General features: G+C 47.0%; 1 protein-coding gene across 4 annotated transcripts in view; it reads right to left on the bottom strand.

Moving 5' to 3' along the window:
• Positions 1-16,911, bottom strand: part of LOC119977495 (CD99 antigen-like protein 2) — a 68,990-nt gene that overhangs the window by 34,002 nt on the left and 18,077 nt on the right. For all 4 annotated transcript variants that reach the window (XM_038818527.1, XM_038818529.1, XM_038818528.1 and 1 more), the window contains exon 2: positions 7,820-7,879. In XM_038818527.1, coding sequence (XP_038674455.1) covers positions 7,820-7,879 — 60 coding nt within the window. The remainder of the gene's footprint in view (positions 1-7,819; positions 7,880-16,911) is intronic.

The raw sequence follows: 16,911 nt of genomic DNA, 5'->3' as shown, positions 1-16,911 counted from the left end.
AGCTGATTGTCCAGCCATGAAGATACACCAGCACTTCCGACACCAGGGTTCTGACATTCCCGAGATGATGTGGTTTCCCCGGACCATGTTGAGTTTTTCCTTGATGGCCTTTGCCACCCACACATAGTGGTCGCAATGTTTGTACACCAGCAACTCGCCAAGGCGCCAGCGCCTCCCAAACCTCTACCACCTGGAAGGGCAAGGGCAGCAGAAACATGGGAACACCACCAACCGCAAGTTTCCCTCCAAGGCACACACCATTTTAACTTGGAACTATAATTGCTGTTCTTTCACTGTCACTGGGTCAAAATCCCTTTAATCCTTCCCCAACAGCGCTGTGGCTGTAGTTACAACCATGTAGACAAAGCAGTTCAAGAAGGCAACTCACAGCCCCTTTCTCAAATGCAATTAAGGGTGGGCAAAAATGCTGGTCGAACCACATCCCATGATAAAGTATTTCAAAAAGTTACCATCAGCAGCCATCCACTGAAACTCACCCACCCAACAACAAGTAACCAAACAACAGCATCAACAACCAATCACACTCTTACTTCCTCAGAAAATGATGCTCATGTCCCATTTCTTGAAACTTAAATGGGCACAGGAAGCTATTTCAACTACGAGTGTCAGTTCAATGTGTTTATACGATCTTAATGTCATTATTTTGACGACATCAAAACAATTTCCCTAATGTTTATCGTTTTTAATACTGAATCATCCACCCAACTATATACAATAATCTTCCAGGGTCGCTGGGGACTATTTGAAATTTATTTGGAGTCGGGCAAGACGATACTTTGAAAAAAACGTTTCAACAACTTTTACTGAGTAATACGTTGCTGTTGCTGGCCTGAATTATTTCACCGCTCACCCCCCACCGACCCTGGAAGGTTAGGGGGAGGAGCTATGGGCGGAGCCATGGGCGGAGCCAAGGGTGAAGCCCAGTACAAGCTCCTCATCCCGCCCTATGGGTAGAGTCGCACAACTACACATGATCAAGTGCAAGGTATAGGCTCAACACATGTTGTACAATACAGTATGGATTATTAGTGTTTATAATTCACCACATTCACACCCTGTGAAAAAATAAAGTCCGGCGGGAGTGATGGCTTACAAATTGAGTCTGTCCGGTGGTCGAGTTGTCCGTTGTGATCGGCGGAGCACCGGGGTTGCATCCTCTTCTGGTGGCTGGACGATCACGGTTGGTTGGGGTACGATGGCGGACTCCGGGGGTGATTCTGTCCGAGCTTCGTACCCATCTGGTTCGACTGGGGACTGGGGGCGCTGGAAGCTTGTGGGCGCGGGTGCACGGAACATGTGTAGTGACCCGGTAGGTGCGGGGGCGTGGGGCGTGACGAGTTGGGTGGGGTGTCGTGTGAGGGGTACCTTGGCGGTGGTAGTGGTGGGATTCGATCCTGCCGGCGCTAGGTCCCGGAGGGATACAGTGTCCTGACGGCCGTCAGGGTACTCTATGAAGGCGTAGTGGGGGTTTGAGTGTAGTAGAAGCACTTTCTCTACGAGTGGGTCAGTTTTGTGTGCCCTGACGTGCTTCCGGAGGAGTACTGGGCCCGGCGTCTTCAACCACGCTGGGAGCGAAGCCCCCATGGTAGTGCCCCTGGAAAAAACAAAGAGCCGCTCGTGAGGGGTCTGGTTGGTGGCGGTACTTTGGAGGGACCTAATCGCGTGGAGCACGTCGGGGAGGACATCCTGCCAATGGGAAACCGGGAGATTCCTGGACTGGAGGGTCAGTAGGACGGTCTTCCAGACCGTCGCATTCTCCCTCTCCACCTGCCCGTTCCCCCTGGGGTTGTAGCTGGTAGTCCTGCTCAAGGCGATGCCCTTGTCGAGCAGGTACTGATGCAGCTCGTTGCTCATGAAGGACAAACCCCGGTCGCTGTGTACGTAGCTGGGGAAACTAAACAGGGTGAAGATACTATGCAGGGCCTTAATGACTGTGTGGGAGGTCATATCGGGGCACGGGATAGCAAAAGGGAAGCGGGAGAACTCGTTGATGACATTCAGGAAGTACACATTCCGATTATTCGAGGGAAGTGGCCCTTTGAAATCGATGGCGAGGCGTTCAAAGGGCCGAGAAGCCTTGACCAGGTGGGCCCTGTCTGGTCTATAGAAGTGCGGTTTGCATTCCGCAAAGATCGGGCAGTCCCTGGTGATGGCTTTTACATCCTCAGTGGAGATAGGTAGATTTCGGGCTTTGACGTACTGGGCGAGCCGGGTGGCAGAGGTTATTGTGGATGGCTTTCAGGCGGTCGCTCTGCGTACTGGCGCACGTGCCGCGGGACAGGGCATCTGGGGGCTCGTTGAGCTTCCCCGGTCGATACATGATATCATATTTGTAGGTGGAGAGTTCGATCCTCCACCTCAGGATTTTATCATTTTTAATTTTGCCCCTTTGCGAGTTGTCAAACATGAAGGTAACCGATCTTTGGTCGTTGATAAGGGTGAACCTTCTACCTGTGAGGTAGTGCCTTCAGTGACGTACAGCCTCCACAATGTCTTGTGCTTCCTTTTCGACCGGGGAGTGTCGAAGTTCTGAAGCAGAGGGGGTTCGGGAGAAAAATGCGACTGGTCTCCCTGCCTGATTCAATGTGGCTGCAAGAGCGACCTCTGAGGCATCGCTCTCAACCTGAAAAGGGATGGATTCATCCACTGCCCGCATGGCCACTTTGGCGATGTCCTCCTTGATGCAGTTGAAGGCCTGGCGAGCCTCAGCTAACAGGGGGAAAAGTGTGGCCTTAAATAGTGGGCGGGCTTTGTCCCCATATTGAGGGACCCACTGGGCATATGAGGGAGAGGGAGTCCGGGTCGGGGCCCAGGACTCCGTTTTCCACAACATAGCCGAGGATGGCTAGCCTGGTCGTGCGGGAAAACGCATTTCTCCATGTTGTGAGTGAGGTTGAGTTTCTGGGCCATCTGGAGAAATCGATGGAGGTTGGCATCGTGGTCCTGCTGGTCATAGCTGCAGATGGTGACGTTATACAAGTACGGAACCGTGGCCCGCAGCCCGTACTGGTCCACCATTCGGTCCATTGCTCGTTGGAACACCGAGACCCCGTTCGTGACGCCAAAGGAAACCCGGAGGAAATGGAAGAGGCGGCCATCGGCCTCGAACGCCGTGAAGTGGCGGTCCTCCGGGCGGGTTGGGAGCTGGTGGTATGCAGACTTCAGATCCACAGTGGAGAAAATACGATACTGGCCGATCTGATTCACCATGTCTGCAATCCTGGGGAGTGGGTACGCTTCGAGAGGCGTTAACCGATTAATGGTCTGACTATAGTCCACGACCATGTGGAATTTTTCCCCGGTCTTGACAACCACCACCTGAGCTCTCCAGGGGCTGTTACTGGCCTCTATGATCCCCTCACGTAGGAGCCTCCGGACCTTGGACCTCGGACCTCCGGACCTCGGTTCTGATAAACACCCTGTCATGCAGGCTGTACCGCCTGCTGCAAGTGGCTACGGGTTTACAGTCCGGAGTGAGATTGGCAAAGAGTGGAGGGGGGGAGATTCGCAGCATGGCTAGGCTGCAGATGGTGAGTGGGGGTAGGGGTCCGCCGAAGCTGAGGGTGAGACTTTTGAGGTTACACTGGAAGTCGAGTCCCAGTAAGAGTGGGGCGCAGAGTTCGGGCAGGACGTATAGTTGAAAATTAGAGTAGCTAGCGCCTTGGATCGTTAGGGTCGCGACGGTATACCCTTGGATATGGACAGAGTAGGAACCCGATGCGAGGGAGGTAGTTTGCCGTGCAGGAAAAACAGGGAGCGAACGGCGTCTTACCAGATCTGGGTGTACGAAGCTCTCGGTGCTCCCAGAGTCGAAGAGGCACGGTGTACTGTACCCGTTGATTTTAACGGCCATCGTGGAGTTGCGGAGGTGTTTCGGACGCGACTGGTCCAACGTGACTGCGCTGAGTTGTGGGTAGTCGGCGGCTCGATCAGCTGTGCTGGAGTGGCCCCATGATGAATGACCGCTGAGGTCGCAGTCTTGGATCTGGGTTGCTGAGTTTGGAGAGGATGGAGCCCAAGATGGTTGCCCCCGTGGATCGCACGTGGTGAGCGGCGAGGAAGATGGCGTCCAAGATGGCGGCCCTCATGAGTCGCACGTGGCCAGCCGCATGGTGGGGGGTTGCCAAGATGGCGGCCCCCATGGGTCGTACCTGGCGGTTGGGGGTGAAGTCGGAGTATAGGCCGCAGCGTTACGGGGCCTGCGAATTCAGGGAGCGAGTGCTCTGGGCTGCGGGAGGGTTTGAGGCTGGAGCTCTCTTCGCCAGACATACTCTGGCATAGTGTCCTTTGCAACCGCAGCTGCTGCAGGTCGCGTTGCAGGTCAGGTCGGGTAGTGCTGCTACCCAGCGGGTGCTGGGGCTGGCCACAAAACTGGCAGGCTGGAGTAGCATAGTGGCTGGGTGGCCGCGCGGCGCAGGCCTGGGGTAGTCGCTGGTCGGGGGCCCAGGACGGGGTCGCGGAGTCCACGGGGAACGGGGTGAGGATGCGGAACAAGACCTCCATAGTAGTGGCGAGTTCTACAGTGTCTTCTAAGTTTTGGGACCCCTTCTCAAGCAACCGCTGACGCACGTAATTGGATCTGAGGCCTGCAACAAATACATCGCGGACAGCGAGTTCCCTATGTTCTGCAGCATTTACAGCTTGATAATTACAGTCCCGGGATAAGGTTTTTAAGTCTCTTAGGAATTCTTCTAGTTATTCTATGGGGCGCTGGTGGCAAGTAGTAAAAACGTGTCGCGCGTAGACCTCATTGACGGGCCTCACGTACATTCTGGCGAGTAGGGCCAGGGCCTCTGTATATGAGCCTGTACAATTATGTTGAGTAGATATATGATGGCTCACCCTTGCGTGCAGTAGGCTGAGTTTCTGCTCCTCCGTAGTTTCTGTAGTGCTTGCTTCAGCCAGGTAGGCCTTAAAACATCGGAGCCAGTGTGAAAGGATTTCTTTCGCCTCTGCATCCTGTGGGTCTAGTTCCAGTCGATCAGGTTTGAGGGCTGATTCCATGGTCATTCCTTACTGTTTCTTAAAACGATTAAATTGATGAGACCATCAATTCACACGACACGTGGTTAGAAGCGAACAGTGGTTTTAATCGTCTTACAACAGAGCCTGCCTGTGACGAGATGAACTCTAGATGAACTGGCAGACAGGCTCACAACAGCAATCTTTATACTTCCGGTTAGGGGGAGGAGCCATGGGCGGAGCCATGGGCGGAGCCAAGGGTGGAGCCCAGTACAAGCTCCTCATCTCCCCTATGGGTAGAGCCACGCAACTACACATGATTTAGTACAAGGTACAGGCTCAACACATGTTGTACAAACAGTGTGGATTATTAGTGTTTATAATTCACCACGGGTATATAAACTTGTTAAGAGAAGCAAGACTTGCAAAGGGCACGGTTCATCAGCGAGACTATGAAAGAGCTGTGCCACAAGCTGCAACATGGCCCACAGCCAAACTTGCTCATAAAGTACCACATTGCTGGTTGCTGCACCCAATATGCCGTAACTATGACATGTCAAAATGATACCCAAGTGCCACTGGTGATATTAGCCAATTTGTAATGCAGAGGTGTCTAAAGTAAGGAGCAGTGCTTGACTTGCTTCACCCAATGACTGACAGCAACATGATAATAGTTTGATTTCTAATGAGTGGTTTGATTTCAGAAGGCCCGGGGATTCATGCATTGCTCAGCTGTGATACAGTACTAGGTTTTAATTTAACTCAACCATTTTTCGATTAGTTTCAAGTTATATTCATTGTAATAAGCTAACAAAGTTAAAACACCCTTTTGCGGTAGCAGATAAGAAGCCAGTTTGTGTTCTGGACGTTATAAATCGCTCAAAATGTAGCAATTAAGGGTTATTGCATAATTAAGAACCATCCAGGAACAGATGGCAACCAAAAGTGTACCTCAATTATATCGGAACAATTAATGATTCAATCAAATTTCTCCATTAAAGCTGGATTTCAGACTTTATAAGTTGAAACACTGTTTTGATATGTCTGCTTTGGATGAGTATCAATCAGATATGCTGTGCTAAGCTCAACAGAAGGCATGACCAAAGGGACAATAGACAATTGTGCAAAGTCAAATAACAAGACACTGCAAAAGAAACATTGTCCTTTCACGAGACGACGTATGTAGGAAGTCAAAGTCCAATTAAAACAAACCAACAATTAAATTAACCAATTATGCAGACGTCCGAGATGAGGTATTGATAATTTAGGGTGTAGTCACCTGGGGCGGCCACTTCCCGATTCCAAAATGGATGCCCGCAAAGAATACAGGGAAAATTGGCCAGCCACAGGAAAAACAAGCAGGTGCAAGGTTTCCTGTGTATTAAGATTTGCAGAACCCAGACAGAACCGAAACCAATAGCCATCTACATACTAATGAGCAATCCCCAGAAACAATTAGAAACATTGAAGCAATCGGGACCAAACCAGACTCCCCGGCGCCAGCGGGAGCCAGGACAAAGGCAGGCCAACGGACATATAGGGCCCGCCCAACGACTCCAGTATTGGAGGTAATCGATAAAAACGATTGGGACATGGCCCAATCGATTGGGATCAAGTCTGGGGTCCGCCCGCGAGGGCGAAACCCCTGGGGACTATAAAGTAGAGTCCACAAGTTCAGTTCGCTCTCTTGGCAGTTCTCGAAGAACTCTTGACCGTGACTCTTAGCAAGGAGAGACCTGCCTAGCAGCTGCACCAACCAAGTAAGTCTCCAGTCAACGCACGCTACGAGATAGTCGCTCCTAGCTACTATTCTATACCAGCTTGAAGCCAGCAGATTCAGACCCGGACAAAGGCCATTGTTCCTCTGACCTGATGGGCCATTTGAAAGCTAAGTATAGGCCTTTAGCTGTAGTGATAGTTTAGTAAGTAAAGTTTTATGCGAGAGTAGTGATTGACTGTGTGTATAATAAATGTGTTTTGATTTGAAACTTACTAACTGGTGTATTGAGTTATTGATCAGCACTTGGCTTTGAACCTCGTGGTGGTATCAGAAAGATACCTGGCGACTCTAGAGCAAAGGTTATTAAACAGAGCAATTAAGTAAAAGCACACAATTAGCAACAAGGGGATAAAAAAGTAAAGGTTTTAAATGACATCTTTGCTTTACTAGATGCTTCTGAGGGTGAATTTAAAAGAATGGCTGTCAACGAAGGAACAGGAGGACAACCTCACTCTTCAGCGACCTGATCGCTCGCTTGAAGCTATATGTCTATTGTGTGTTGTTAAATATACTTTATCCTACTTTCTATTTTAATCTGCCACTCAAGAGTCCACCTTGCCTTCTGGTCATGTCTTGTTTGAACCCAATTGATTATATTGTGCTACGAGGAAGTCAGAAGATTGCAGGGAGCAATCTCGAGAACAGGGCAAGGAGACAGCTCCCAAGTCTACCACGGCCAAAATGGGAATCAAACCCGTGCTGTCGGCATTATTCTAAACCAGCTAGCCAACTGAGCTAACCAGCCCCCTTAGCAGTGGACAATGAAAGTCGAATGTTTACTTTCCAACCAGCTGACAGGATGCCTCCAATTTAAATCTTCCACTAATATTTGACCAACCAAGGCAAGATTTAGGGCGGTGGAAATTGTTGAGAGGGGAAAATGAGTTGAGTGGTGGCATTCACTTCATTATGTATGCGTTCTGCTGATACCCTGCAAGCCATGGCTTCCTTGATCACCCAGAAGCCATCCTGAATCTGGTCTATGTTGGTCAAATATTGATGGAACTGGCAAATTCCAAACAAACCCTCAATAAATCCCTTCCCATCATTACATACCCCTGGGTTCAGCGGTGTCATCATTCAAAGCATCATTCAGATCAAATTCGTCCTCATTCGCTGAAAGATAAAATTTACAGTCACGTTAGCGGACAACAATATGCTTTTATATAGTGCCTTTGATGTAATAAAACATCCCCAAGACATTCACATGATTGCAATAAGACAAAAATAAAACGTACTTAACTTTCAGGTGCAACTTGGGAGGTACGCGTCTCTCAATCAACTTCACAAAAAGCAGTCAATCTGGTCATTATCACATTGTTTGTTTGTGGGAGTTTACAGAGCGTATATGGAGTGTTATGTTCCCACATTACAGAATCACAGAAGTGTTGTTAGCAAAGAAGGAGGCCATTTGGCCCAATGTATCTGCACCGGTTGCCCAACTGAACAACTCACCCAGTATCATTTTCCCCGTAATCCTACACATTCTTCCTCGTCAGGTAAGAGTCTAATTCCTCTTTGAATACTCCGATTGAATCTCTTTTCACCATACTTTCAGGAAGAGCATTCCAAACCCTAACCATCTTCTGCGTGAGAAACATTTTCCTCGTATCACTTTTGCTTCTTTTATTAATTAATTTAAATCTGTGCCCTCAGGTTCTCGATACTTTCACCAGTGAGAACAGTTTCTACCTATCTACTCTGTCCAGATACCTCGTGACTTTGAACATCTCAGCCAAATCCCCTCTCAGTCTTATTTTCTTCAAAGAAACAGTCCTAACTACTCCAAACCATCTTCATATCGGAAGCTCCTGATCCCTGGAACCATTTGCGTGAATCTTTTCTGAACCCTCGCTAATGCCTTCATGTCCTTCATAAAGTGCAGCCCCCAGAACTGGACGCAGCATTCCAGCCAAGGCTAGACTAGTGAATAACCTCCTTGTTCAACACCGGGATTTATTAACCGTGCTTGCAACCTGTCCTGCCATTGCCTTTCACTCTCAGGAGTAGGGCAGGGAGACAGATCCCAAGTCTACCACAGCAGTAATGGGAATCAAACCCATGTTTTTGGCATTATTCTGAACCACACAGTAGCCAGCTAGCCATCTGAGCTAACCAGCGCCCTCAGCACTGGAGAACGCAAGTCAAATGTTCACTTTCCAACCAACTGGCAAAATACTTTCAATTTAAAGTCCATACTTCAGTTAGGAAATCAAAAGTCGTTTTAAGGGATTTATATTTGTATTGGTAAACATTGTAAATAAGGTGTGTTTACTTTATTGTTTCTGTGTCGGGAAGGTTAATACCTACAGTTATATTCATGCTGGACAAATGGGAATAGAACATAGAACAGTACAGCACAGAACAGGCCCTTCGGCCCTCGATGTTGTGCCGAACAATGATCACCCCACTTAAACCCACGTAACCCGTATACCCGTAACCCAACAATCCCCCCCATTAACCTTACACTACGGGCAATTTAGCATGGCCAATCAACCTAACCCGCACATCTTTGGACTGTGGGAGGAAACCGGAGCACCCGGAGGAAACCCACGCGCACACGGGGAGGACGTGCAGACTCCACACAGACAGTGGCCCAGCCAGGAATCGAACCTGGGACCCTGGAGCTGTGAAGCATTGATGCTAACCACCATGCTACCGTGAGGCCCCCAAATGGTTAAGTTACAATTGTGTTTAGAGAGGGCTACAGCGTGAAGATAAATAAAAGGCATAAGCATGTGGGGGGTTTGGGGAGCAGTGGGAGACAGGACACTGGGGAGTGAATGGCTCTCAACACTGGCAAGAGAATCTGGATAGGATAAGGGAGCTGTAAAGATGCAAGCTTCGAAACGAACAAGTGGTTAGCACTGCTTCCTCACTGCGCCAGGGACCCGGGTTTGATTCTAGTCTTGGGTGACTGCTTGCGTGGAATTTGCATGTTCTCCCCATGTTTGCGTGGGTTTCCTCTTGTGCTTTAGTTTCCTCCCTCAGTCCAAAGATGTGCACGTTAGGAGGATTGGCCATGATCAATGCAAGGGGTTACAGGGATACGGTGGGGGAACGGGCCTTGATAGAGAGCTCTTTTGGAGGGTCGTGCAGACTCAATGGGCCAAATGGCCTCCTTCTGCACTGGAGGGATTCTATCAATTCTTTTTTTTTTTTTTTTTTTAAATTTAGATTACCCAATTATTTTTTCCAATTAAGGGGCAATTTAGCGTGGCCAATCCACCTACCTTGCACATTTTTTTTGGGTTGTGGGGGCGAAACCCACGCAGACACGGGGAGAATGTACAAACTCCACACAGACAGTGACCCAGAGCCGGGATCGAACCTGGGACCTCAGCGCCGTGAGGCGGTTGTGCTAACCACTAGGCCACCGTGCTGCCCTGATTCTATCAATTCTAAGATTCAATTCAGATAACCAGGAAATTGGGACAGAAAGAATGTTTAAAATTACTGGAGTCAAGTGAACAAAGGCCAAGACATTATCCAGAAGAATTCAAAGAGTAAACAAATTGATGATTTAAAGAGTCAATTGCAGCAAACATATTTAAAGTGGAACAGCAGCCTTCAAAGGTAAAGCAACCATCAGATGCCATTTTAATACAGTCTGGGATTCGAGAGTTAAAGCCATTGTGAGCAATTTGCATAGCAGGCAATAGAAAGAGATCCTAAATGGGTTGGTGAAAAATCCTGGACTTGATTCGTTGTTCAATGTGGAATAGGAGCTTTATTTAAAGGTGTAATTTGGAAAACCCGTTCTGATATTCAGAATTCAAACCGTTAAGGAAAAGCATAATTGAGAAAGAAAGTTTTACAGCGTGTTTTTGGGTGTGGTGTTTGGAAACTCGATATCCACAAACTTTCATTTGGGATTCAGAGTGGAGTGTATTTGCCCACAGTCACCTTGTGTGCTTAAATGGAACTTTGTATTAATGAGATCATTGTCAATGAAGGTGTACTTTGTAATCCATGTTAATCCTAAAACCTGTGAACTATCAAGTTAAGGGGGGAGTGGGGCGGCGTTGTGGCACAATGGTTCGCACTTTTGCCTCTCGGCGCTGAGGACCCGGGTTCAATCCTGACCCTGGGTCACTGTCCATGTGGAGTTTGCACATTCTACCAGAGTCTGCATGAGTCTCACCCCCACAACCCAAATATATACAGGGGAAGTGGATTGGCCATGCTAAATTGTCCCTTAATTGGAAATTTTTTTTTTAAGTTAAGGGGGGAGTAAACGCGTAGTGTACCATAATCCAATTGTTACATATTAATAAATGCTTTTTTTGTTCAACCTCACGACCTTGTTCCTCCACATTTAAAAAAAAGTTACGGGGCTAGATTCTCCGCTGTTGGGATTCTCCATTGCGGCAGCAGCCCGTGGGATTCCCGAAAGCGTGGGGCTACCCACAATGGGAAACACCATTGGCCAGCTGGCGAGACGGAGAATCCTAGGGGCGCACTGCACGGCGGAGAATCCCGCCCACAGTCTTTTGAGCCATGGTTCCATTCTGGGATCTTCCCATCTAGTTACAACATCAAGTGGGAGCGTAACACCTCCACTATTATTTGACTAACAAAGGCAAGATTTAGGGAGGTGAAAAGTATCGAGAGAGGAAAATGGGTTGACGGTGGCATTCACTTTGTTATGTATGTGTTCTGCGGCCATGGCTTCCTTGATCACCCAGAAACCACCCCGAGTCTGGTCTATGTTGGTCAAATATTGTTGGAACTGGCAAATTCCAATCAAACCCTCACTAAATCACAAACCAGTGGGATCATCTTTCAAAGCATCATTCAGATCGAACCCGTCCTCATTCTCTGATAGATAACATTTACTATTACTTTAACTTACAATATCAATGTGATGATAAAACACTCTCTTCAGTGATCTGTGCACATAAACACCCAGGTCTCTCTGTACCCTTTATTTTACATTGTGTCCCCATGTTCTTCCTGCCAAAATGAATCGCTTTGTATTTGTCTGCACTGAACTTCATCTGCCACCTGCCGCCAATTGCACCAATTTGTCGGAGTCCTTTTGAAGTTCTGCACTATTCTCCTCACAGTTCACAGTGCTTCCAAGTTCTGCACCACCTGCAATCTTTGAAATTGTGCCTGTACTCCAAGGTCGGTGTCACCAATATATATCAAACAAAGCAAGGAGCCCAACACTGACCCCAGGGGATCTCCACTACAAACTTTCTTCCAGCTCAAAAAACATCCATTGACCACTATTCTTTGATTCTTGTTATTCAGTCAATTCCCCATCCTCATTGCTACTGTCCATTCTATTTTAAAGCTGTAGGTTTGTTCACAAGTCTAATGTATGGCACTGTATCTTTTGGAAGTCCATATCCATCACATCCACAATAGTACCCTCATCAACCCTCTCCTCTCTTCAAAAAAACTCCAGTCAGTTAATTCAACATTATTCTCCCTTTAAAAATCCATCCCTTAATTAACCTGCATTTGTCCACGTGACTATTAATTTCGACATGAATTATTGTTTCTATAAGTCTCCATCAAAGTCAAGCTGACTGGCATGTGGCTGTTGAGTTTATTATTAGCCCCCTTTTTTTGAACAAGCGTAACATTTGCAATTCTCCAGTCCTCTGGCACCATCCCAGAGTCTAAGGAAGACTGAAAAACTCTGGCCAGTACCTCTGTAATTTTCACTCTCACATCCCACAGTATCCTTAGATACATCTCATCTGGTCCATGTGCCTTATCACCTTTAAGTACAGATAACCTTTCCAGTACTTCCAACTTTTCAATGACAAACCCTTCTCGTATCTGGATTACTTTTTCTTTTACCAAGGTCTGGGTAGCATCTTCTTCCTTAGTAAAGCCAAATGTACTCATTTAATGCCCCCTGCCTCCATGTGTAAATCCTTGTTTTGGACCCTAATCAGCTCTACCCCTCCGTTGACTATTGATGCATGATATAACCTGCACAAGACCTACAGTGATGGACCAATTAGCTTCCCCCTGAACCTCGTAGAAAACAAACTTCCTCACGGAGGGGCAGAGGCAGCAGCGGAGTAACGGGCTCGGTCTTAAAATAGGAAGCCAGCATAGCCCAAGTCAGGACCTGAAGCGTATTCTCGTCGCCAGTTTAGTGGCCAGCTTTTCCGACACCGTCCACAACAGGGGCCCCTGCCCCTCAACGGGGAAGTTCATATTCTACGAGGTTCACGGGGAGCTGAATAGGTCCATCCCTGTAGGTCTTGTGCAGGTTGTAACAAGATGTCTACAGAAGACTTTGGGATTTGGGTTTCGCTTTTATGTTAGCCACCTATTTTATTTTGCTTCTTTTATTTGCATCTTCACCTGCCCGCTGAAACTTTTACATTCAGCATGGTTTTCAATTGTATTTTCTACCAGTCATAAGCCGACCTTCTCTTTATTTTAATTTCTATCTCCTTTCGATCTCCTCACCCAGGGAGCTCTGGATTAGTTTGCCCGACCTTTCCCTTTTGAGGGATTATACCTTGCCCATGCCCGAATTATCTCTTCATTGAAGGTTGCCCATTGTTGAACCACTGTTTTCCCTGCCAACGTTTGGCTCCAATGTATTCGGCCGGACCACCGCCCTTTAAACAGTACTTGCTGAACTGTAAACCGCATCCAAAAGGCAGGTAAAGTGTTGTCCAACTGTCTTTATTTTTATTTAAGCCTTTAACATTTCAATTTCCTCAAGTTGTCAGATTTTCATTGGAAGCTGCAGGAACACCCAAGTGGGCTGATTGTGGGTTTATATATGCCAACTATGCACATTGAAAACAGATTCAGCATTGAAGTCCCCGGTGCAGAAAGCCAATGTGGATGAGGCCTCCGGTCACACTCTGGCTTCCACCCAAGTTCTGATGCGTGGGGGAATTCTTGCACTATGCCTGCAGCTGTGAAGATGATTGTTTATTCCCTTTTTGGAATGCGTGCATCTAATTGGGTTGTCTCCGATCTGGAGAAAAAAAATCCCTCTTTTCAAGGACACACTTCGGTTCAGGACCAACACTTCACAAATTTAACCCGGAGTGGGCCGTGACGTACAGCGGTCCGGGGTCGAACTCTGATTGCTTTGAGCCCATTAAGCTGCCCGCCTAGAACCTCCCAACTCATTGGTGGCCTCAGTCAACGGGAATTATTTCAATATCCCAGGAGCTTTTTGTAACGCACAGGAGCCACCGTGAGCATTTAATCACTTCACTGAGACCGTGGAGTGTTGGAACATTGAAACCATCATTTTACATGTGGAGTTCTCATTATAGTCCACAATTAGTCCACTTAATCTCCCCAAACGCATTGTCACATTATTCTCGGTTTTGAACACAATTTGCCACTTTTCTGCCCACTCGTGCCTATCGATACCTTTGAGCAGTCTGCTGCTTTTATACTCACCATCAGCAACCTGCCAACAACTTAATGGCATCAATAGTTCAATATCAAACGCGACATATGCACACCACTGTATGGCGCAAAAGACAATAGAATGAAACTTTGGAATAATGTGCACCAAAACATCGAGTGAGCCAGCCTGCGTGTGTTTTGGTGACTGTTCCTTACACCTGACCGAGTGTGGCGTTGCCTGCAATATTGTCAGGCGCTTGTCTCTGTATGACAGTCAGCAGAATGCGTGATTACAGCAGAGTAAGTGCAAATCTCTCCGATTTCACTTCCTTTTGTATTGCAGACCTTTCCTTCACAAACCAATACTCGTTTGCAGAGGACTTACATTTGTCATGTTCACCACAACAGAGCACTGTTGTTAGCCACACCATGGGTCGACTATTCAACCCATTCTGCTCACCCTGAAAGCTCAATCTTGTTAAATCAGATTTATTACTTTCGCCACAAACCCACACCCCCATCTCCTTTTATAAACACTTCAGTTTGTTCGGTACTTAAAGCATTACGGGCCAACAGATTTAATGTTCTAACAAACCTTTGCTTTTAACCATGTTCGATTGAATTTAAAGATGCCTTTACCTGAGACGCACTCCCGATTTACCTCCCAACTCTCCTTATTTTAACCAGCTCAATTAATAATTCCTGCTCAGCTTCATATTTTTTATTACATTCCTCTTGTGATGAATGTAGAAAATGTTACATGTCACATTTAATATTTATGGCAGTAATATTATTAAAGAACCTAGGTTAAGGTATCCAGACTGTGTGTCTGCTGCAGCTGTAAAAGATGAGGTCATGGTTCATTCCAACTAGTTAATTGGTACCGATAAAGGGCTAATGGGATATTGTTATGATTTCTGGAGATTCCCTGGAGAGTAGATAATTTATGAGGGGTTATATTTAGTCCTAGCTACAGGGGGATTGGAGAAGGGGGTAGTGTTGGTGATTTACGGGGCTAATTTGGGAGAGAGGAAGGCACTGCTGGAAGGGATAAAAGCAAAGTGGGAGGAAGAGTTGGGAGAGGATATGGAGTTGGGGTTCTGGTGTGAGATGCTCCAGAGAGTGAATGCCTCCACATCGTGCGCGAGGTTGGGGCCGATACAGCTGAAGATGGTTTATAGAGCGCACCTCACAAGGGCGAGGATGAGCCGGCTCTTTGAGGGGGTCGTAGATGTGTGTGAATGTTCCGGAAGCGGGGGGGGGGGGGGGGGGGGGGGGGGGGCTGCAAACCACGTTCATATGTTTTGGTCCTGTCCAAAGCTGGAGGATTAATGGAATGAGGTTTTTAAGAAACTGGATCCGTGCCCTCGGGAAGCCATATTTGGGGTATCGAACCAGCCGGGGTTGGAAACGGGTGCGGAGGCAGATGTTATAGCCTTCGCCTCGTTGATCGCCCAAAGGCAGATTCTGTTGGAATGGAAATCAACCTCTCCACCCTGTGCCCTGGCGTGGCAGGGGGACTCGCTGGAATTCTTATCTCCTGAGAAGGTTAAGTTTGAACTGAGGGGAAGGATGGAGGAGTTGTACAATTCATGGGCGTTATTCATTATGCACTAAGAATTGGATTACATCGAACATTGGGGGGGGGGGTGATTAAGAGGATTAGGGTAAGGGGGACTGTATGTGATAATGGTGACGATGGGTGTTTCCTGATTCCTTCTTGTTTTTTGTTGATGTCAACATGCGGGATGCTGTTTGGGAGTTTGGTGGGAGGATGGAATTGTTGGTGTTGATAAGAGGATTGACATTGCATTCATTACTGTTTATTACTTGTTAGTGGGTGTAAATTTGGAAGAAAATGTGAAAAAGGAGAATAAAAATATTTTTTTAAAACATATATTTAGTCCTAGCTAAGCAGGTCATGTGACATCTTAGAGGGGATACAGATGATGTAATTAATGGGAAGAGCCAGGTCTGTTTGTAGTTTTCCAGTTTGCCATAGGACTCAAGTCTGACAGGACAGAGGTATTCAAGTTGAACAGCAGTTTCACCAAACGCTGCGAGGTTGCGCAGAAGTGTACTGGTTCCGCTCCTGAAAGAGTCTCTCTCTCTCCAAAAGGTCTCTACACAGGTAAGCAAGTAATCCGTTTTTTAAAAACTTTATTTATAAGTTGCATTTGAACTGTATTAGGTCGCTTAATTGGAGTGAGTAGCAGGTATGGATTGTAAGTTTATGTTTTTCCTTTTGTTTAAGAACTGTTTAACTGATAATTATAACGCTGTTTTCTTTCCTGTTAATATGGTTAATTCGGTGTTAGTATCAAAGTTTGTATTAACATAAAAGACACCTATCTGGGGTGAAGTATCCTTTCCTCACAGTTTTACAAATTTGGGGTTCTTGTCTGGCATCCTAACAAATGTTGAGGTCTGGTCCGGTATCCTCCACACTGCATCGATCACTGTTTCATCCATTCCCACAACCAAGGGCCTTTTGCAATTTGTTTTGTTCTACACAATTCATTTCGTTTGTTTCTTGTTTGCAAACGTGGATACATTTTCTCCCTCTTCCCAAACCTGGGCTACTTTTGGGCCCCACACTTTGAGAAGGATGTCAAGACCTTTCGAGGTGGCGCAGGATGAGGTTTGTTGGAATGGCACCAGAGATGAAAGACTTCAGTTCTGTGCAGAGATTAGAGAAGCTGGCGCCATTCTCTTGCACATCAGAAAATATTACAGGCAGATTTCTTACTGTTGACAATCATGAGGGGTTTTGTTAAGTGTGTTTTATTTACCACTCA

The sequence above is a fragment of the Scyliorhinus canicula genome, chromosome 14 (genome assembly GCF_902713615.1).
Source record: "Scyliorhinus canicula chromosome 14, sScyCan1.1, whole genome shotgun sequence".
Lineage (NCBI taxonomy): Eukaryota > Metazoa > Chordata > Chondrichthyes > Carcharhiniformes > Scyliorhinidae > Scyliorhinus > Scyliorhinus canicula.
Note: the sequence above shows the minus strand (reverse complement) of the source record. Positions and strands in the feature narration are given on the sequence as shown.